The sequence below is a fragment of the Eleutherodactylus coqui genome, chromosome 6 (genome assembly GCF_035609145.1).
Source record: "Eleutherodactylus coqui strain aEleCoq1 chromosome 6, aEleCoq1.hap1, whole genome shotgun sequence".
In the NCBI taxonomy this organism is placed as follows: Eukaryota; Metazoa; Chordata; class Amphibia; order Anura; family Eleutherodactylidae; genus Eleutherodactylus; species Eleutherodactylus coqui.
The window spans coordinates 195,643,403-195,666,983 of record NC_089842.1 but is presented as its reverse complement, the minus strand read 5'-3'; the positions used below and the strand labels follow the sequence as shown (position 1 = coordinate 195,666,983).

General features: G+C 40.5%; 1 protein-coding gene across 1 annotated transcript in view; it reads left to right on the top strand.

Moving 5' to 3' along the window:
* Nucleotides 1-23,581, top strand: part of COCH (cochlin) — a 46,492-nt gene extending 22,911 nt beyond the window's left edge. Inside the window, exons 4-12 of the mRNA XM_066605849.1 lie at nucleotides 5,032-5,188; nucleotides 10,321-10,454; nucleotides 11,482-11,544; nucleotides 13,410-13,454; nucleotides 14,503-14,650; nucleotides 14,740-14,843; nucleotides 16,451-16,677; nucleotides 18,745-19,261; nucleotides 22,354-23,581. Of these exons, the coding sequence (XP_066461946.1) occupies nucleotides 5,032-5,188; nucleotides 10,321-10,454; nucleotides 11,482-11,544; nucleotides 13,410-13,454; nucleotides 14,503-14,650; nucleotides 14,740-14,843; nucleotides 16,451-16,677; nucleotides 18,745-19,261; nucleotides 22,354-22,529 (1,571 nt within the window). The 3' untranslated portion in view covers nucleotides 22,530-23,581. The remainder of the gene's footprint in view (nucleotides 1-5,031; nucleotides 5,189-10,320; nucleotides 10,455-11,481; nucleotides 11,545-13,409; nucleotides 13,455-14,502; nucleotides 14,651-14,739; nucleotides 14,844-16,450; nucleotides 16,678-18,744; nucleotides 19,262-22,353) is intronic.

The following is a 23,581-nucleotide window of genomic DNA, read 5'->3' as shown; positions in this document are numbered from 1 at the left end:
GAACATGCAAGTGAACATTTGCCCAAAAATCCGCAAGGAAACACAATTAAACTAATGTGATGTTGGGGAATGCTGCATCCTCTCAGGCCTCTGTCAAAGGCCAAATGAGTTTTTGTCCTTTCTCACCCTAGTCCAGCCATGACCACTATGAAAGCTATTGGCAGTTGAGCAATGTAACCCATGCTGCACCTGTGCTTGTGGTCCCTTTATAGAAGTACCTATTTTTTTGGTTCGCAGGAAATTGGCTACTAGATATAGTTTTTTTTCTTGTCCTGAAATCTATATTTAACAAGATAATGACATTCGTGTACTAAGAAATATGAAGCACACTGGCCACACCTTAGATCAAGTGCAATAAAAATCACTAGACAGTTGCATCATTGTTGCCATAACATACTTGTGTCATTTACTTTGTAGCAATTGGTCTTTGAGTGGAACATATGGTATAACCAACAGCATTTTGTTCAGGTCTGTATTACAATGGCCAAACATTCGGAAGGAATTCACAGGAAATACAATAAAAAAGAAAGCCAGAAATCTTTAAGACATGCAAATGTTCAAAGATTGTAAGCATTGAAGAATGAAAAAATAACTGGAAACAATTGCTAGGAAGTGTATGTAGCTGTCTATGAAGAGAGCAGTCAAAATTTTTATCTTCATTGTGAACCCAACTAGCAAAGCTGAGGAACCTCATTAGCATCTCATTTCCAAAGAGACAGAGCCCAGAAGTAGAGACAGGGTCCAGGAGTCCTGTTCACTCCAGACATGGTATTCTGATAAAGACTCTTATAGATGTCTTCATAAAGTTGACTGAACACTCTCCAAAAGACTCCAACTGCTTGAATATGAATGAGCCCCAAAATGTCTGGATGTCTTCCAGCAAGAGATAAGTATGTTCCCAGTAAGCTAATCTCATCCTTTTCACCTTCTGTCCTATGTGAGCAGTTTAATAAGCTCAAAGTGTCCGTTCAAGTCATGATTATTGAATTATTTATAACGCCCATGGAATTCAATGGGCTGCCATGATTTATCCGGATGCGGCATTAAATAGACTTATTTATTGTAGGCGCTCTAAAACTATTTATTTGGATTTTATGTAGTACTATGCATGTGGTTGTTGTATGACTAATCATTACAACGCTAGATGTTAATATCTATTTGATGATATTTGGCACAAGACTTTATAGTCAAGGCTAAGTTCTACTGCACTTGGTCATACCTGGTTACACTTCAGATTTATGAGTTGTTGCATTTACATTGGCTGACCATTATATTACTGGAAAGCATGCATTTTATGCCTACAGGTTCTGCTATTCACATAAAGGACAGGTTAATATGAGCTACCAATGACCATGCACTCTCCAGCACCTGACGTATCCCAATGAAACAAATAACACAACATTAGTTAAATGAAGTCTTGAACTTTTGATATATTTAGGCATTCATAAAATGACAAGGCATACTTATTATGATACATGGGTGCGAACTTTTATAACGGAAGTACAAGCTAGCATTGCTTGTCTTGTGCTTTTATCATATTGAGCTGTGTGGTTTGTAACTTTATAAAGTTGAAAAATTAAGTATTGCTAGATTAGATTCACGTTTGCTTTCATGAATTCCGTTTTTCGGTTCCATCATGGAAGCTGGAAAATAGAATCCCTGCCAATAATAGATCTGCCCTACAGTATGATGGGGCCAAATGGCACCAGACGAATCCCATTGACTATGATAGGGTCCATCCTGCTTCTGTCATGCCCTGTATCACTTTCAAGGATGCGATAGCGCAGCATGCTGCATTGTTTTATCCAGATTCTAGTATTGGCGCACCAAATGGCTCTGATGTATATGCAATTAAAATATACAAGAAGTTTGATAGACCTGACAAAGAGTGGAAGCACTAGAAGCTTCTGTGCCTGCCATCAAAGAGTGGTATCTGCTAAGGTTGACCTCATTACCCTTCCTCATGGGTTGTGCATACAATATGTTACTGTGAGGTTTATTATATTGAGATTCCATAAGGTGTAGTTAATATCAATCACTATTGGATCAATTACAACAGAATAGACGCATTCTTCTAGATAACCCATATTTTTGTATATTTATCACACAAGTTATGACCTTTAACCACTTTCCATGCAATGCCAGTTTTGGTCTATGTGACCAAGCCCCATTTTTCAAATCAGACATGTTAAGGGCTTAAACAGATGGGCGTGTTTTAGTTGTGTTATGCGGCTGTGAAAATAATGTCTGCATGACTGGATGAAACAAACCCATTGATTTCAATGGTTTTGTTTCCACTATCAAGATCGGCTTCGGTGCATAGAAGTTATTTCGTCCTTAAAACATAATAGGCAGCTCTTACTACCCATCACTGCGCTCGCACCGGCATGCCCACAGTGTGTCAATACGTCATCACGCTACTTCAACTCAGCAATCACGTTGGGTACTCTATGTCTACTCCTACGCTTCTCGCGCATGCGCATACCCATATAGCAACAGTTACTACATAGCGCCCTTAGCAACCACCACTCTAATTAAGGACGATAATAGAACATTATTTCTATGCACCGAAGCTGATCTGCTGCCATCCATGCTTATCTTTCAAGTGCTTTGAGATTGGAGATTTGGAGTTCATCTTCTGGAGTGGCTTTGCAGACTTTGCCTCCCCTTCATAGGGTTATACTCTGTGCTGCTGGTATAACTATGTTGTTTGTTTCCACTATCAGGATTCTCATGCCTTAATAGTACGCGCCAGAAAAGATAGGACTTGCCCTATCTTTCTCGCACATAGTATTAGGGCAGAACCTATCTCCCTGCTTTTTTCAAACTTGTGTGCACTAGCGCAGAGTTTGAATAGTCTGAAAAAAACAAACAAACTGCGCTAATACGCTCCGTAGCGGTGAGTATATTAGCGCATGCACCCATGTGTTTTGGAATGGTATTATTTATCCAAGTGTTTCTGAGAGTCATTTTTTATGACACATTGTACTCTATGTATTGGCAAATTTTGGTCAGTATGTCCAAAATTTGTAAAATGTAGCACTTTTTAAAATTTGAAAGTTTCTACTTGTAAGACAGATAGTCATACCACATAAAATAGCTAATAAATAACATTTACCATATTTCCATGTTATGTACGCATCATTTTTTAAATTGTCTTTTTATTTTTTTTAAGTGTAGCAGCAATTTTTCAAATTTTGAAGAATCTTTTAAATTCACTTTTGAAGTGGCTTTGATGGGCTTATATATTAGAATCCTCTCTTAAGTCACGCCATTTTAAAAGCTACTTCCGTGATAGTATTACTAATGGCATTTAGGAAGTTTGGTAACCCTTTAAGTGTTTCACAAAGATGAAAGTAAAGTGGAGACTATATTTTAAAATTTTCATTTTTCTTGCAGATTTTCAATTGCAAACCATTTTGTTTCTGTAACACAGCAGGAGTTATCAGTTAAACAGAGCTGAATATTTATTATCCCAATTCTGCACTTTTTTAGAAATATTCCATGTGTAACCCTAGTGTGCACCATGACTCAAACACGGGTCTCAGAAATGAAGTAGCAATATGTGGATTTCGGGGCCTCCCTCATATTAGAGCTTTTTCAATGCACTATTTCAGGTTTTCGGTGGCCAAGAGGTGCCAAAATATTTGAAACAGCCCCCTGAAGAGACTCCATTTTGGAAACTACACCTTTCAATGAATTCACATGGCAGTTCTATGACCATTTTGAGCCCACAGGTTGCAGAATTTGTTAACATTAAAAATTTCCATTTTTGCAATAGTATGTAGGTTTAGCCATAACTTTTTAATTTTCAAGAGGGGTAGTAGTAGAAAAATCACCTGATAATAATTTATCTAATTTCTCCTGGAAATGGCCTATATGTAGACGTAAACTGCTGTTTGGGCTCACGGCAGGGCACAGAAAAGAAGGAGCACCATTTGGCTTTTGGAGCATAGATTTGGATTCAGATATGCTGCAAATTGTCTACTGCAGAACTGGCTGAAAACAGCATTTTACAGTACACTGTGATCTTTGGCCACAATACACTTGTTGCGGGCAAAGTAGCCATATAGCCATAGCCTTGTACCACCCTTATATAACCGAAAGACTGAGGACTGACTAGACATAGATGGTATTAACTATAAGCAATATTTTTTTCTTATTTTTACTGATAAACTTTTATTTTATAGACAAACATTTTTTACACACTTTTTTCTCTACAGACTAACTTTTTAAACATTTTTTGTTTTTACAATTTTTTATACAGACAACCGTTTATCTTATTTTTTTTTTTTTACAAATGAGCATTTTTTTATGCAAACGTTTTATTAATTATTTTTTACAAATTAACTTTTTTTTATAGACAAACTTATATTTTTACAGGGAAAGCTGTAAAGCTCCCTGATCTCAGCTCTCTTTACAAAAGAATCACAGGCGCTTCAATGTAGTGGGGGAGGAGAACCTTCTCCTTGTGCTTGGTAGTCAACGTAGTCTCTGGGCACGTGATCGTTGGCTGTCACAGCGATCACACAAGGATGTTCTTTTTCTAAAGAACTGAAGATCTCAGCATCAGGAAGTTCTGCTGCATTCTGCACAGCTCCGTGATCTCAGCTGTCTGCTGATAGAAAGGTCATGGAGCTCCAGGGTGGTGGGGAAACACCAGTATCAGAACACTACTGAATGTTTTAAAACACTTGTGCAGAGTTAGGTGTAGACTGCCCGAAGATTTAAAGTCTATGGGCAGTCTGCAAGTGCTTAATGAGGATCTGTCATGTTCTCGTGTCAGCAGAGGTCGGCTGCATAGCTTTGCATCCACGGCCCCACTGACTCCAACAATGTCGTTCTTTTGTTTATACTTCCCCCACACACATTACTGCATTCAGACTCTTCTTAGATTTGGCTTGGCTAGGTGGGAATACTCAGTTTATATGGAGGAATACTTGTAGTTATTCAAAAACAAGTGCATTTAGTAACTGTATTATAGAGTACTGATGCATGACCAAATTTGTAACCCTTCTGTATTACATGCAGCTCCGGTACCTGTAACCTGCTCAATGAGAGGGATGGATTTAAAAAAAGAGTCTGCCCACCTTCTATGTCCTCCAGGGTGCTATGGACAGCAACTCTCTGTATATGGAGATGCAGTTTATGCAGCAGTATCCAGCATATGTGGTGCAGCAATTCACCGGTATGTCCGATATATCATTCATTTCATTTTAAGACTACTGATATTTTATAAAGTGTCTGGTTGGTTTACTCTCAGGTCTCCTTTGAGAAAAAGGTATCAACAAGAATTTCAAACTCATATTGAGACACTATATTAGTGTATGAAACAAGTGGACCTACAGCTACATAGTCATCAGTATTGTGGGATTCGTTTACAAACACAATTATGAAGATCCAGTAGTAATCAACATCCAAATTATGAGTTTTAACACCAATATTCCTAGTGTTCACATAAAGAAGATATTTATCCATTCCAGGGCGTAGATTAGGGCAGTGGCTCCCAACCTCTTCAGCCTTCGGGGTCCCCCCACCAAAATGTATTTTCACTATATACAGCAAAAAAGTAATTTACAACCTTATCATTGTTAGATACTCACATCCTGAATTTTACAGTACTTTTGAATAGGGAAAAAAGGATGCCTACTTTTTTAGTGTGACACTGAGTCTTGCTTCTTCTTGCACAGTAGTTGAATCTAGTAGTTTTGATTCTAGCCCAAAAGGTTTAAGTTATTGCTCCTCGGCTGCTACTTGGTTTACATTTCTTGACTATCTATTGTCTGCTGTTCTAGTTCTTGACTTTTACACATGTATTATATAGTGTTTTGGGTGGCATTCAGACAGCCATGTGCAAGTTGCACCCAGCACAAGGACACCTACCTGTGTACTGACCAAGCTGCTTGTACCTTGCACATAGTATGTGCTATTCTTGTCTGTGAAAACGGACAAGATTAGGATATGTTGCAATTTCTTTCTCTAGACCATCAGTCTGTGTGTAAATTCGCTAATCCGAATAGCCTGGTAGGCTCTAATAGATCCATGTCTGTAAAATACACAGAGCGCACACATGCCTGTGTGAATGGGCCCTTACATTCGGTCATCTGAACTTGAAGTAGAGGGGACCGCTGCAGACAGTCCCTACCTAAACTTGCCAATACATTATAATTCATTCTAACTACATCCCAAATTAAAAACTAATATATAGCCCCTCAACGTTTCACTGCATTAATTGTATTTACCTAATTTTAAAATCCTCTGAGGAGCAGATGTCTTTTAATTATGTTCTATGTAAGGGTGCCTACCCACTACGGTTTTTTTGTGCTGGGTTGTGTTGCGTTTTTAACGTCCCATTGACAATTGGAAAAAGAAAATGCTGGGAAGTCGCAGCGGAAAAAAAACGCTAGTGGGTAGGCACCCTAAAAGAGGGTGTACTTAGTTTATTTCATGACTGTAGATAGTCATGTCTACAGTGCTGATAGGTAGTGGGTCATGTGATGGGCTGGCAATGTTACGGCCTTTTATATTTGATATACTGTCTAGTGATATAGTGAGGACATCTTGGGATGTGATTGGACTTATACCGTAAGCCTGCTCACCTCTTTTTTCATTAGCCAACACATATGTTTATCATCATCATTATTGGCTGAAGATTTTGAGTGGAAAAATAGTAGTGGGAGGGTCTTTAAATACAATAATTAAATGAGCGTCAAAAAGTGGCATTCTCATACCATGGCCCTGTTGACCCCTGAAGAGGCTTCTCGTGTAGTGAAACATGTTGAGAGGCTGTATGTTAGTTTTTAATTTGGAATGCAGTTAGAATGAGTAATGTATACACAGGTTTAGGCAGGGACAGTCTGCAGCGGACCCCCCCCCCCCCCCCCCCCCCCCACTTCAAATTGTTCATTTCTGACTATTTAAACAGGACAACTAATGCACTGAACAGGTATTGATTTATGAACACAGACTCAAAATCTTTTAATCGTTACTTTAGTAGTATAGATTTTAGCTGTTTAGTAAATAACATTTATGTCAATGAATAGTAATATATAAAGATAATTAATAGGTTACACTGGTAGTAGAAAGTAGATATTTTTTGCCTGTGGTAGTTTGAGTCTAGTAATATATGTATCTTACTATGTTTATTTTTGGTTTCATTTGTTTGCACAGAGCATTTTTATGAAAATCATTGCTTTTATGATCTATTTTTTTATGGCAATTTTGCAGCATTTTTAAATACTTTTTTTTTCATAAACACTTTTAGTTCTATTTTATGGGCCGACACATATATTTATCATCATCATTATTGTCTGTGCTTAGACTGAAGGTTTTGAGTGTACAGATAGCATTTGGAGGGTCTTTAAACACAATAAATGAGTGTCAAGGAGTGGTATTCCCACACTAAAGCCCTGTTGACCCCTGAAGAAGCTGCTCATGTAGTGAAACACATCTAGGAGGGGGGCTGTATATTAGTTAATCAACTAGCATGTAGTTGGAATGAATAGGTATTAGTGTATCTTGACGCCACCAGAGTTTTACAGGGGGTTGACACCCCCTGTTACTTATTGGCTTTCCTACATTCTCCCCGTCCTCGCCCTCACAGGTCCTGTAGCCACCGCGACTTGTGAGTGGTGCTGGGCAGCGGACAAGGGCGTGTAGGAAGGTGAGACCGGTCGGTCTGCAGGGAGCGGTGACCAGCAGCTCGGCTTGAAAGAGCCCATCTACAGTGATTTCCGCCTCTCCTCTGCTGAATGCACTCACCAGGCCAGCCCACATAGCTGCGCTGACACTCTGCTCCTCCGTTATGGGCTGCCGCGCTGCTACCTCCCTCGCTGTGACAGCTGACGTGCACAGCAACAGGACTGCTAACACCGCAGGGGTCAGGACGTCAGCGGGAGGAGCCGGCCGACCAGCGGCCGGCCAGAGGCACAGCAGTTACGGCATGAATCCGGTTGGGATAAGCGCAGCAGGAGGTGGGAGACTGCAGCCAGGGAGTGGCACAGCAGGGCCGGCATTATATACTGCAGCAGTAGCTACAGGGCATGTAAGGGCGAAGACAGGGAACAAAAAAGGACAGCCAATCAGTAACAGGGGGAGTCAACCCCCTGTCAAATTCCTTGTATCTTGGCTCCACCTGTACTTCTGGTGGCATCAATATACACTAATACCAAATGAATAATATATAAACAAGATTAGGTAGTGACACAGTCTGCAGCGATTCCCTCTCCTTGAATTTGTTCATTTTTGGCTATTTAACTAGGGCGATCAATGCAACAAAGAAGTACTGATTGATTAACACAACCTCCTAAGCTTTCAATCTTTTTGTTTGTAATGTAGGTTTCAGTTGTTTAAAAAAAATTGATATTAATGAATAGTAATAAATAAAGATAAGTAGTTAATAGATTACGCAGCTAGTGGAAAGTGGATATTTTTCCCCTGCAGTGTTTTGAGTATGAAAACAAACAAATCCCCAAGATATTCTGCAAATCTGTTAGAAACTACCAAGAAACTGCTGTTATCAGATGTATTGTTACCCTCTCCATGCCTCTCTACTTATAACACTGAGTGCATGGAGTACTTCTCTGAATGGGCTGTGCGTTGTGTTGGTTCATTAATAAGGATGAGCGAGTATACTCGCTAAGGCACTACTCGTTCGAGTAATGTGCCTTAGACGAGTATCTCCCTGCTCGTCCCTAAAGATTCGGGGGCCGCCGCGGGGCGGAGGGCTGCGGGGGAGATCGGGGAGGAACGGAGGGGAGATCTCTCTCTCCCGCCCGCTCTCCCCTGCTCCCCGCCGCAACTCACATGTCAGCCACGGCGGTCCCCGAATCTTTATGGACGAGTAGGGAGATACTCGTCTAAGGCACATTACTCGAACGAGCAGTGCCTTAGCGAGTATACTCGCTCATCCTCATTAACGCATAACAGCATCTGCAGCCATGTTCATTAACATATAAATGCAGAATGCATATTAGGCTGCAACAACAAAAGCATCTTGGTACAGTATTTAATAAAAAAAATTGTGAATTATTGGAAACTTACACACGAATCCACCCCCAAATGTGCCCCCCTTTACCTTAATGTGAATTTCCTTAAAGGAGATGTCCCGAGGCAGCAAGTGGGTCTATACACTTCTGTATGGCCATAATAATGCACTTTGTAATGTACATTGTGCATTAATTATGAGCCATACAGAAGTTATAAAAAGTTTTATACTTACCTGCTCCGTTGCTGGCGTCCTCGTCTCCATGGTGCCGACTAATTTTCGCCCTCCGATGGCCAAATTAGCCGCGCTTGCGCAGTCCGGGTCTTCTCCTCTTCTCTATGGGGCTCCGTGTAGCTCCGTGTAGCTCCGCCCCGTCACGTGCCGATTCCAGCCAATCAGGAGGCTGGAATCGGCAGTGGACCGCACAGAAGAGCTGCGGTCCACGAAGACAGAGGATCCCGGCGGCCATCTTCAGCAGGTGAGTATGAAGACGCCGGACCGCCGGGATTCAGGTAAGCGCTGTGCGGGTGGTTTTTTTAACCCCTGCATCGGGGTTGTCTCGCGCCGAACGGGGGGTTTAAAAAAAAAAAAACCCGTTTCGGCGCGGGACATCTCCTTTAAGGGCTCCAATTTTTCACCATTCAAATTGAATACTATACATTTTTACAACATGCTAGAAAAAAAACATCAACAGGCTGCAGTCCATATCACAACCACGGGGGGGCTGCATAGCATAAACATCTCGCAACAGAGTAATGCTAAGTCATGTTTTTTTTCAAGGCAGCTTATCTCCTGTGACTTATTGCAGGATATGTTGAGCCAAGAGGAAAGGTGAAACGGATACATCTGTACACAGATACAATATATTTCATTGGGCCCAAAGGTCTGCTGGGAGCTAGAAGAGAGATAGTGTTATTGTTGTTCATTGCTTGCCAGGCTATGAGCTCGGTTTTATAATTATCAGCATTTTTGGATCAATAGGTGCTGTATAAATGAAAATTTTACTATATCATGTATTATTATATTAATCAAGCTGTTGAGCAACATCAGATGTTATTGCGTTCATGAACTGCACTGTCTTGGGTATTAACAGATTTTATACTATACTTATATTGTGACCTGCAAATGGTTAGAAGAGCTTATAGTTGGACAGTGGCAATGTACTATTGGAAATGAAAGGATGCAAAATGAGTAAATCAGGCTTTAGTGTTATAAATTATTTCCCAATTCCTCTGGAAGAAAATGAGCAATCTGGCAATTCGACATTGAATGAAATGAACATAAAAGAGTAACACTGATTCAGCCAGATTTCCATAACTTTTTTATTTTGCTAGGGGGATTGTAGCCAGCAATGGAGGACCAGTGTCCCTACGCAGGCTTCCCGGGCAACAAAATTATCAAGCAACCTATGCTAATGGGCTGCAGTCCCAGGCATTAAGCAAATGGTCTACATCCTTTTCTGTATCCAGTAAGTAATGCAATTGTAAGCTTCAATATTTTATGCCTATAATTAACATTTAGAATGTTTTTAAATGCATCTTTTATTGGACACAATTCTTAAACTCGTATTTTATACCTATTATTAAAATTAATTCTCAAAAAGCATTTTAAAGGTATGTATATCCAGGTAGGATGTAATTCAGTGGACTATATCTATATTAAACAATTAAGCTTTAATTGGGATATAGATTGACATTGTCAGAGGATATTGTACACTTCATAATCAAAGGTACCATTTTCAGATTTGTAATTTCCACAGTGATACCTCTTTCAGATGGCAACTCAACATTGCTGCACAAATGATCTTTCAAGGCAGGGAGGATCCTCTCAAAGAATAGGGACAATATGCCTAGGGTATAAGAAATATTTAAATTCTGTCACTGAAAAATCTGATAAGAGTCCAGGATTTGTCTTCTCAAAGAAGTGGTATTGTGGTTGTACTGTGACTGACTCTAAGGGCTTATTCAGACGTCCGTATATCGGCCAGGTTTTCACGCCTGGCTGATATATGTTGTCCTTCTCTGCAGGGGGAGGAGGCGAGATAGACCTGGAGCAGCGCAATGAGCTCCCGCCCCTATCCACCCTCTCTCCGCCCCTGGCCCCTTTTTGCAATGGAAGGGGTGGAACTTAGCTCCGCCCCTCCCATTGCAAACAGTGGCGAGGGCCAGAGAGGAGGCGAAGAGGGGCAAGAGCTCATTGCACTGCTCCTGGTCCGGCCCCCCTCCTCCCCCTGCGCAGAGTGACAGTGTATATCGGCAGGGTGTGAAACCCCGGGGCTGATATACGCACGTCTGAATAAGCCCTAAAGTTCATTTGTCAGGATTTCCAATGAAAAAAGAAACCTGAAATGAGGTTCAACAAATTAATGAGACTTACAATTGTGTACAAAAAAACAATAATGAAAAATTATAAAGGAAAGATGTAGGCCAGGTTTAGAAGTAGTCAGAACATCTTGGCTTACATTCAGTTGATCTCTATTCTTTGTTTTTTAATAGAATATAAGACTCGAGGGATGGAGGTCGTTGGAAAACCTGTAACTACTCAGGCATCTGCTGCATGTGAGTAAAAGGTTATCTGCAGATCCATGCATGTAAATTTGTCCAAAAATGTATGAGGGTTCTCCCAACTGTTCCCAAAATATTAATATCTGGAATGTGAGGATTGGGCCATGTTGGCTTTAACCATGTCTAACACTATAATGTGCCTCAAGAGAAGCCGCTGCGACAGATGAAAGCCCGATTCACTGGCAATCAAAATACTGCTTTTTTTCTGAGCAGAGATGTACTTACCAGCAGTTTCTGGGAGGTAATAAGTCTAAGGAAGCGCATATCATTGACGCTATGTAACGCATCTACAGATTAGTGTTTGAGATTGTGTCAGGATTTCCTGTTTTGAGTGAGACATAATTACAGGTGAGTTTAAAAAAAGACCAAAGTCCATCGAGTTCAATGTTTTTATTTTTCAATCAGCAAGTTGATTTAGAGGAAGGCAAAAAACACTATTTAGCAGAGACCTAATTCGACAAAGTGAAAAAAATCCCTTACTCCTGATGGCAATTAGACATATACCTGGATCCACGTTCTACATTAATACCCATTACTCCATGTACTGTGTTTTGCAAAGTAAATGGCTAACATTTTCGTAAATCTATCCACAATTGTGGTCATTGCAAATCTGTGGAGCATGTTCCATAACTTAAGTTTCCGATAGTAAGATAATGCTTTTGAACTATGATGAAATTGCACTTCTATTAACCACAATCATTATTGACTGAGATCTTCCATATCTCATTAGTTTGGTTCCTCTTCTTAGACACAGGGTGGTCTAGATAGTAAACAAGGTGGAGCGCCCTTGAAAGTAAGCAAAACGTGACTAAATAAGAAGCAATGATTGAGAGCTAAACAGCTAAACTGAACGATAAGCAAATGAGCCAACAATGCCTGCATAAAATGAACAACAAGCAAAAGCGTTCATAACTCGCGATCATTGCTGATTTGCGTTTAGACTGAACAATTATTGTTCACTTTTGCCCATTTGAACAATAATCGTTACTTCTAAAAGCCGCCTCAGAGACAAAGATGTTCATATGGCAGCTGCTGTGAGCAAAACAATAGTACAATTACAAGTAAACCATATTTATTTTGCATGAAGCAGCGTACGTCTCATACATATTATGTGCATTTGACTTTTTGTTGATCAGGAACGCTATCTTTTCTCCTTAGGGAGAGCACCTAGAAGGTGAGTGAAGAGACTTATACGGCCATTCATGCTTCTCTGGGTAATATGCAAATAAGGGAGATGGAACAATATCTCTGCAGCACCACCTATTGGAAGGCAGCATTCCTGCAAGTCAATGTTACAAGGCTTATATAAAGAGTCTAACAATGACTGGGAATTGAAAGCCAAGCCAGAATCCATGCACAGACAGCTGTTTCGGGTTGTTTGCCCTTCATCAGTGTGCAGTAGGTTTCTGGTTTGGCCAGCGAGAGGTCTGTGATGTGGATCAGGAATGCTAGCTTTTGTCCTTAGAGAGAGCACCTAGAAGGTGAGTGAGTGAGGAGACTTCTAGGTGCTCTCCCTAAGGAGAAAAGATACCATTCCTGAGCCAGATCACAGGCCTCTCGCTAGCCAAGCCAGAAGCCTACTACACACTGATGAGGGACAAACAACCCTGAAACAGCTGTCTGTACATGGAGTCTGGCTTGGCTTTCAATTCCCAGTCATTGTTACTCTTGTATAAAGAGTCTAACATTGACTTGTAGGAATGCTGCCTTCCAGTAAGTGGCTCTGCAGAGAGATTGTTCCATCTCCCTAATTTGCACCTTTTGTTGAATAATAATAATGTAATTTTAATTAATAGTTCACAGTATGCAGATTGTACATAAGACATGAATTTAAGTACTGTATTTTGTGGTTTATGTAGCCCGTCGCCAAAAGAAGACACCAGAGAAGTCAACCGGCAATAAAGGTACTGTGCATTAGTGGAAGCAGAAAATATTGGAGCAAAGAGCTTTATTCTGTAGATTTTGAGAGAGTCTATGACTTCATTGATGTTCAATTTTGTATATGTCTGTGTATCTTCTGTATGGAATTCCAAAATACATCAATGCAGTTGTTTTTTTTAATCACACAATACTAAAAGGTCCCCAGGACTGCCATGACTAATTGCCTGTATAGATTGACTGTCTGAATACAGTATAATGCAATATGATGATATTGCATTATACTGTATGAGCGATTAAATTAAAAAGGTGGATGTACTCTAAAATGGTATTACTAAAGACTACAGATCAACGCACAACCTGATCTGTGAAAAATAAAAGATGAGCGAGCGTACTCGGTAAGGACAGATACTGGAGCGAGTATCATCCTTACCGAGTACCTGCCTGCTCGCCCACAAAGATTTGTATGCCGGCATGGGTGAGCACTGTGTTGCGGGGTGAGCAGGAAGGGGGGGGGGATATATCTGCCCCCCCTCGTTCACCCCCGCTCTCCCCCACCGGCACCCGAATCTTTGCAGGTGAGCAGGCAGGTACTCGAAAGGTACGATACTCGCTTGAGTATCTGTCCTTACTGAGTACACTCGCTCATCTCTAATAATGACAAATAAAATAAAGATAACATGTCATTTTTACTGCAAATTAAATCCTCCAAAAAAGGTGCAATTGCATTTTTTCTTTTTCTCCCCACTTAGAATTCATTAAAGAATTTCCAGCATTTATATGGCCTGTTAAATGGTACCATTAAAAAATACAACTCGTGCCGTAAAAAACAAGCCCTCACTTAGCTATGTAATTGGAAAAATGAAATTCTGAAAGTGGGAAGGAAAAAAAGAAAATGAGAAAACAAAGAAGCACTGCAACGGGAAGGGGTTACGTTGAAGTATAACTCAATAAAAGGCTTACTATTTGTAAAGCTCCCTACTGATATTTGAACATACATGTGAGTCTTTTGTAGACTGTATTTAATATATAATGTACTATTATTTTTTTTTTACTTGGCCATTTTGCATACAGATTGCAAAGCAGAAATCGCCTTTCTCTTAGATGGCAGCAACAACATTGGACAGCGTCGCTTCAACCTACAAAAGAATTTTGTCGCTAAAGTAGCCCTAATGTTGGGGATTGGAACAGAAGGACCTCATGTTGGAGTGGTACAAGCCAGGTGATATGTCTGAATATCATAGTTGATACAAGAAATGGGGTCGCCTTCGTCGCTATATAACTCTGCTTTGCCTTCATTCTTCTACTTAGTGAGCTGCCGAAGACAGAGTTCTTTTTGAAAAATTTCACCTCCCCAAAAGATGTTGTGTTTGCAGTGAAGGAACTCGGCTTCAGAGGAGGAAACTCCAATATAGGTCAGTAGTAATAACACATGACATGGAAGAGGACTTGGTGAAACTATATTTCCTTTGGTCATTAAAGTATATTAAAATAGTTACAATTACAGTATGCTCTATCCATATCTGTTTGCATGATCATAAGTTGAAAATATTAGAAAATATCACACAAGATGTCATTTATTTGTAAAAGTTCTGAGCAAGTCTCTGAACCCACACAAAGAAAATACAGCATTATTACATGAAGCGACCATTTGTGCCAGTGTAACAGGGGGCATACTTGTTTATTGTATGGTACTATGGAGACCTGAAGAGAGAGTTGAGGAGTAGCTACCCTGAGGACAGAGGCATGAGGGAACATCTCCTGAGTATACGGTATACTGCAGAGACACAGCAATTGCCCTATAGACAGATTATCCTCCGGTGACTGGAAAGAGAGCTCAGAGTGGTGAACTCAGAGTTGAGTGTTTCCCCGATCCCTCCTCTCCGACAATGTTGAGTTCAAAGATTGAAGAGCTGTCCCCAGTTAACCAGGTGAACAGAGAGACAGCAGGTATCCCGTAATTATGGGCTATTGAAATGTGCATTTGTTGTTAAACCTGGCAATTGGGAACGGACTTTCACTACTTTACCACCAGCGTGAAACACCCAAACCGTTTTAGTTAATTGCTATAAGAGATAAAACAAGCCCGATGCCCAGGACTCCATTGATACCTGTTCATTAAGGTTTATTGTTTGGAGCAGCTATGTCATCTCAAATAGCTAATGTCAGCTATCCATGGTACCTTAGTGCTAGGACAGTCAACTGGGCCTACTTCAGGACCTGGTCCTCTCTTGAACCAATATGTCCGAAACCGGGCTATTAGTCCTTGTTGTCCTGGCTGCCCACATAGGAGGACCAGGGAACTTGACTGCACTCGTGGAGCTCAGCCTGGCTCTGCCTTTTCCGGAGCTAAATCTGCTTGTTGCTTGTTAGGTCGACACCTACCCAGAGAATCAGGAAGCCCCGAGCCTGCCTCCCATGCCTTCTCACAAACTGCCACTGCGAGCAGGGTGGACCAGCAGACAAGGAGCAGTGAGTCGGCTGATGGTGAGACGGAAGAACAATAGCAGGAGTTCCTGTACAAGCAGCAGGTGCTCCTAGCATACCGGAAAAAAGGGAGGAGATGCTACAGGACTGTCAGTTATAATTCTGACTCTCCGTCACGCTTTTGGAGCAGAGGAATAGAATTAAAACAAAAATAAATGTTTGTTTTTTCCCATTGATTTCAATGGGTTTTCAAAAAACAGAAAGCAGATAGAAAGCTTTCCATTAAATTTCCATTTATTAAAGGAACATACAGTGCAGTCTGAATCATATCCATATATATGTTCTTGTTTCTTTTCTGGTTGGTTTTATCTCTAAATTTAGGGTACGTTCACATGTCGCTGACTTGCTGAAGATTTTGTTCAAAATTTTGGTGTAGATCTGCAGCAGATTTAATTTAAATTGAAGGGCTGAAATCGGCTGCAGATCTGCAGCAAATCGGCAACGTGTGAGCGCAACCTTACTGTAATTTTATGCAATTTGAAAATAAAAAAATCTATTTTTTCTGACAAAGTTAAATTTCTACTTCTTTGTAAAGGAAAGGCCATCAGACACACTTCTCAAAGCTTCTTCACTCCATCAAATGGAGTGCGCAAAGGAATCCCAAAAGTCATGGTGGTGTTTATAGACGGCTGGCCCTCTGACAACATTGAAGAGGCGGGTATAATAGCCCGTGAATTCGGCATTAACGTCTTCATTGTGTCTGTGGCTCCTCCAGCTCCAGAAGAACTTGGAATGGTTCAGGATGTGGCATTTATAGACAAGGTGAAAAAAGGACAAAGACTTCAGTGTTCCGTGACGTATAGCAATGCTTCACTTCTGTAATAGCAGTACAACAAGGATATCTTGTTACTTGGGGATGTCCAGGATTAGCAAATAGGATCTGTTCTTTTTTCAAAAGAGTGACAAACAGGTCAAAAAACGTTTGGGCAGATTTACTGATACTTTCTAATAATTGGACAACACAAACCATCTAAACAGTCTTAAAAATGATCCAGGATTTATCCCAATGGCTCATGCTCAATGATAAATTCGGCATGATGATTGATGATGATTATCTGTTCAGTCCAATCCGACTTTCGGTCACTCTCTGGATCAATGTTCTCCACGCATTTCTGTCGTTCACGGCTTCTTTCAGTTCTGTGATTGACATGTTCGCGGTGGCCTGGATTGTATCTAGCATAGTCAAGCGTAGTCTAACATATCCGGCATAGTCTAATCTAAATTTATTTAACCTCTTAATTGGTTTAGTTTATGCCAAATTTTGCACCACAATTTGGAGCATGATGTTGCATTTAGACCACCCCCCTTTCTCACAAAACTACACCTCTGTCAGACACAGCAAAAAATAGCAACCAAAAGTGTCTAAAACACATGATAAATGTGGTACAAAGTATGAAGAGTGTGTTCTGGCACAATTTACACCAGAAAACAAATCTTTCAATATTAAATCTGCCCTCATGTCTGGTATTGCATCTCAGCATATGTCTCCAGCCATAGCTGCAACAAACTGAGATATCACATTAGTGATAAGATATTATGCTTTTTCTACTTTTTCTTTATGAAGAAAATCTATTTTTACTTGCATAATTTATTTTATATGTTTTTTTTACATTTTATATCATAAATATAATTATATATTATATTTACTTAACTTAAAGGGTTTGGGGTTTGTCCCGCAAAATAAAGTAACGTTAAACACTTCTGTATGGCCATATACATGCAATTTCTAATATACATCGTGCATTAAATATTGGCCATACAGAAGTTATATACTTACCTACAGGGGGTGCCCCCCCCCCAGGGGGTGTCCCCCCCCCCCCCCCCGTGTTGGCGTCCCCAACCCCTTTAAGTCTATATTGCACAATGTACATACAGATCATATTCTTCAAACTGTAAGATGCACACAAGTTTAGATATGGGAAAAACTTAATTTGCATTATTAGATGCACTTCAACCTATAGGTGCGCTGCATGTTATTGCAGTGTATTATGATCATTTCGACCTGTAGGTACTCTGCATGTTATTGCAGTGTATTACTTCTAAGGGAAAGTAAATCTGTGAGGCTAGGTCACATCTGTGTTGGAGGCAGGACAAAAATAGTGCAGCATTGCATCACTATTTTTCTTGGTAAAATAACAGACACCATGATGGAAGCCTTTGGATCCTATAATAAGTCAATGGAGTCTGTCAGGCACCACTGATGTCCTTCATTTGGCAGATTCAGCATAATTTTTGTGTTTCTGATCCTATGATGAAATAGAAAACCAGAAATGTGAATGTAGATGTGAACCTAGCTAACCTAGTAAGTCATGATTTTTTTCCCGCACAGAATTTTACAAACCTTCCATGGAAAATCAGCAAGAGTATGAATCAAGGTTGGACTGATCATTAAGGAAATGCCTAAAAGCCCATGGCCCTTGAGTCACATATAGTAATCTCTAATTGTAGAGTCTGCAAAACAGTAAAATTCTAAAAAAGGCTTTGTGAGGACTATGGTGATTGGTAAGAGACCTTTATTGCCAGAGAGCATATTTAACAGGAAAAAAAATTGATCAAGGTCCGTATTACACTACATTCGCATTTGAGTTGCGGCTTCCTAATGCAGCCTCCATCACAAATTTGGTCAGCTTTGATGGTAAAAATATAGCTACACGCACCGACAGTGCAGAATTGGACAGACCGTTTTAAGTTAGTAGGATTCATCACACACCGACATTGCATTGTGATTGCCACTTACAATGGAAACCACACCGCAGCCTTAGTATTGTAGGATATAGTATAAGTGTGTGAGAGTTTTACATTTACATCACTGTACCTTGTATTCTCCAGGCTGTCTGCAAGAACAACAGTTTTTTCTCCTTCCACATGCAAAATTGGTTTGGCACCGCAAAGTATGCAAAGCCTCTGGTCCAGAAGTTGTGTACACATGAGCTACTTTACTGCAGCAAGACCTGCTACAACTCTGTCAACATTGCTTTCCTGATTGATGGCTCTAGTAGCGTTGGTGACCAAAATTTCCGTCTTATGTTGGAATTCATCAGTAACATTGTGCGTTCGTTTGAGGTGTCTGATGTGGGTGCAAAAGTGGCTGCAGTACAGTTCACTTACGATCAACGCTTAGAATTCGGGCTCAATGATTACACCAGCAAGGATGATGTGTTACGAGCCATTTACAACATTCGTTACATGAGTGGAGGCACTGCTACTGGGGATGCCTTCAATTTTGTTGTGCGTAACGTTTTCCAACCAACCAAGGATGGACACAACAAAAATTTCTTGGTTCTCATAACTGATGGGCAGTCATATGATGACGTCAGAGGTCCAGCCATTGCAGCACAGAGAGCAGGTAAAGGCAGAATAAAGTTTACTAAAGTATTCATAAAGTTACAGCAGCTGCAAAATGTTGCATAGTAGCGAATGAAATGTTATAAAAATTCAATATCACACATTTTTCAAGACATGCTGCATTTTCAGGTTTTGTGGTATTTAAATGCAGTTTTGCCCCAGTTTTTACATTGCCTTTAGTGACCGTGGTTTTCCATAGACGCAGTTCTAGAAAAATGTTTTAGTATAATTCGCAGTGAGAACTTAAATTAATGATAAACATACTTGAGCTTTAGTTTTGTGAATGATACAGATGACAGAAATCGCTGGAATAAAGTTTTTGAAAGATTATAGGTTTAAGAAGTCATGATCAATGGCGCCACCTAGTGACCTTGTTTAAAAAAAGAAAAATCTATAGATATAAAAATTCTTTCAAATATTCCCATAGATGGCCATGTTCCCAGGAAACCTTAACGTGCTTTGAATTAAATTTTAAAGTAATCACACACATTATTATTATTAATTATTAGAGATGAGCGAGCGTACTCGGAAAAGCACTACTCGCTCGAGTAATTTGCTTTATCCGAGTATCGCTGTGCTCGTCCCTGAAGATTCGGGTGCCGCTGCGGCTGACAGGTGAGTCGCAGCGGGGAGCAGGGGAGAGCGGGCGGGAGAGAGGGAGAGAAAGATCTTACCTCCGTTCCTCCCCGCTCTCCCCTGTAGCTCCCCGCTCCGTGCCGGCACCCGAATCTTCAGGGACGAGCACAGCGATACTCGGATAAAGCAAATTACTCAAGCGAGTAGTGCTTTTCCGAGTACGCTCGCTCATCTCTATTAATTATCATCCTCACAAATATTCCAGCTCAAAATCAACACAGTAAATATAAGCTTTGGGAATGCTTTCCTGATCTTCCAGCGCAGGATTCAATAAGTCTCCTCCTACTCTGTCCTTTTTTTTAAATGAATGAAGAATGTACCCTGCAAGTAAATTATGCTGATAAACAGCATAGAGCAGAAAACTCTAATCCCAACAGTTTAAAGGTCCATTTAAACGGAGCGATGATCACTCAAAAATCGCTCAAAAGCGATCATTTGAGCGATAATCGTTGCATCTAAATGTGCGGCCACCGTGCACTTTTCGTGCACTGCTCCTTGATTGCTAAAATCAAGCCAGTCTAAAAATGGTCATGTGGTCTTATCAGGACCGCACACAGTTCTCCGCGGGTAGTGCTGATAGCATTGTTTCAGCTACTTAACCTGCTGGAGACAATGGAGCTGAATGCAGATAAGAGCCCTCAGGCTATTAACTGCATTCATCTAAGGCTTCATTTGCACGCTAATATGCTATTAAGTAGCTTAGTAGCTACTTAATAGCTTATGCAAAATGATCATCGCACCGTGTAAATGGGCCCTAAGTCTGTGATGCCCTAATCAATAGTGATCCCAGAATATATTACAGCGGAGAAGAGTCTCCTTACTACTGTGTTCCCCCCCCCCCCCCCCCCCAAAAAAAAAGACAGGGCTTTATATTAATTTTTGCTTCAAAATATTTCTATTTTCATGTATAGCTGCCTGGACACTATTCAAAAATAATACTGGGGCTTATTTTCGGGGTAGGTCTTATTTTCAGGGAAACTGGGTAGTTAATAGTCAACCGCTGCAAGAGAGATCGTCAGGGATGACAAATTTGAGGAAAAGTCCTAGTTCTAAGGCTGGGTTCACACAGGGCGGATTTGCCACGGTTTTGCGGCGCGGAATTTCGCCACGGCAAATCCGCCCGCGGCCGCTAATCTCGGGATTAGCCAGCCATGTGGACGAGATTTCTCAGAAATCTCGTCCACACGGGACAGCCAATCCGCTGCGGTAAGTCCGGCTGCAGCCGCGGTTTCAGGATATGCAGCATGTCCATTCTTTTTTTCATTCTGCTGCGGCCGCGCTTTCCTCTATGGGAGCGCCGGCCGCAGCGAAAGAGCGAGCGGCCAGGCCGCTTCAAAGCCGCGGCGGCTTTTTCCGCGGCGGTTCTCCCGGCGGAAATCTCGCAGTTTTTGCTGCAGCCAAACCGCGAGATTTCCGGCGGGATTCCGTCCCGTGTGAACCCAGGCTAACAAGGAATTCTAAACTATTACCTGTTGGGTGATACATAAGGAAGCTTCCTGAGCACTGTGTGTGTACAAGCAGTAATGCATAGTAATACATAGGTTTTCCCACACATTAGAATAAAAAAATTAAATATTAACGTTATGGTGCCCAGGATGCAGTAAAGCATTAACAGAAACTCTGCTGTGTCCTTAAGACCAAAATTAAATGTATCTGTAATGTATTAAACATTTTCTTAAGCTGCTTCTGATACCTCTCTGGTACAATGGTACAGCTGCCATTACAGTTTCCAAGGGGAACATAAATCTGCTTTACCAGGCAATGACAACTCTACTCCCCTGTCTTACTATATAACTAGTTAGACAAATTCAGTACCCCAAAATGAAGTAAAGCTCTGTAGAGAAGTGGTCCCCAACCAGTGGCTCGTGACCCCTTGCTGTGTGGCTTGCCATGGGAGTCCTGAGTTGTAACCACATGCACTGGTAATTGACATTATTGTAGACCTATAATAACAGTGACAATTCGGATGCCGTAATACTAAACGATATACTTTCTCTACATGTATGCTAAGTCTAGATGGAGGACTTCAGCGCAACGTGTCGTGTGGCTAAAGATTGCACTATAGCGATGAATGTAGTCATCATAGTAACATAGTATGCTAGGCTGAAAAACCACAAATGTCCATCCAGTACAGTTTGTTTCCACCCCACCTTGTTGATCCAGAGGAAGGCAAAAAAAAAACCCCCAATAAGGCAGAAATTGGTGCAATCTTGGGGCGCATAACACGTGTCACGCCCAAAGATGCCATGTAGCCCTAGCCTAAAAAATTCTCTCCATCTTTGACTTGAATGTGGCTCACAAGGTATAAAAGGTTGGGGACCTCTGTGGTAGAGGCTCATATTGAACATATATTCTAGAAGACTCCTTTATTAACAGGAAACAATTATGACTGAATGCCTTTAAGATGTAATAAACTGAGATTAGTTCTAACCAATATATTCTCTTCTCTTTGCATAGGAGTAACTGTGTATTCTGTGGGTGTTGCATGGGCGCCTTTAGAAGACCTGAAGGATATGGCATCTGAACCCAAGAATTCCCACACATTCTTCACCAGAGAATTCCCAGGGCTGGAACAAATTGTTCCCAGCATTATTCGAGGGATCTGTAGAGATTATCTGGATTCACAGAAGTGAGATTATGAGACGGAACGTCTCCCTAGAGAGGATTTTTAAATGGGCAGCTTACAAATTGTAGCCTCTCTATATAGGGAATATAAGGTGATAATTACCTGTAGAGATATCAGAAAAGGTGGCATCATGTGTCAAAGCATTTGTTCATTTTCTATTATGTTAAACAAACCATCTTTATAGGCCTCATTAAGACCTTTGCGTATATGACAGCAAGTACGAAGTATAACGTCGAGTCACACCACACACTCATTGCTTTTGCTTAGGCTGCATTCACACAGTCATTTATGGTCCATGTGAGAAACAGTAAAATTATGTCCAGCCTAGTTATAGTGCAGAGTCCAGCCATGTATCCTGCACATTCACATTATAGTCGGTATGTTTAACAATTGCATTATTTGCTATATTAAAGATGCCAGTTGGAAGAAAAGCATTGAGCATCCATAGCACACCGTGCTCAGTAATCCGGCTCACCATCATCAATCAGCCTTGTAAACATAGTTGCCAGGATTCTCTTATAAAAGGAATACAATTTGCAGACTAACATACAATATATATTATTGACCTATAAACAGCTTCACCATCTATAAGTAATTGATGCACAAAGAGTTGATACACTACAGTATACAGTAAAGGCACTTCCTTGTCTGCATTTTAAAATAGCAAACAGGAGGTGGCAGTAACGTCTCAGCATAGCTTCAGTGTAAGCCCTATAGTAAACGTGTATGTTTGTAGCATCCAAATACGGCAATGAAATTATTTAGAAAACCCATATGTATGGAAATGAAAGGAAAACATCACATTTCGTATCTTTGTAAAATTTAAATTCTTTGAAAATTGACTATTAAAAAAAGGAGAAAAAAATTATTTTACAGGATTCTGATAAATCAGTGATTCATCCAGATTGCCGTAATTCCTACAAGTATCTACAGTGTTTAGTATTTATGGGAAGATATACTTGTATAATACATTTACTTGTATATATATTTATACATTTGAGTGATAACTGAAGTTTGACACATTAGACCAAGCATGTAATGTTACATCAAATAAATGCT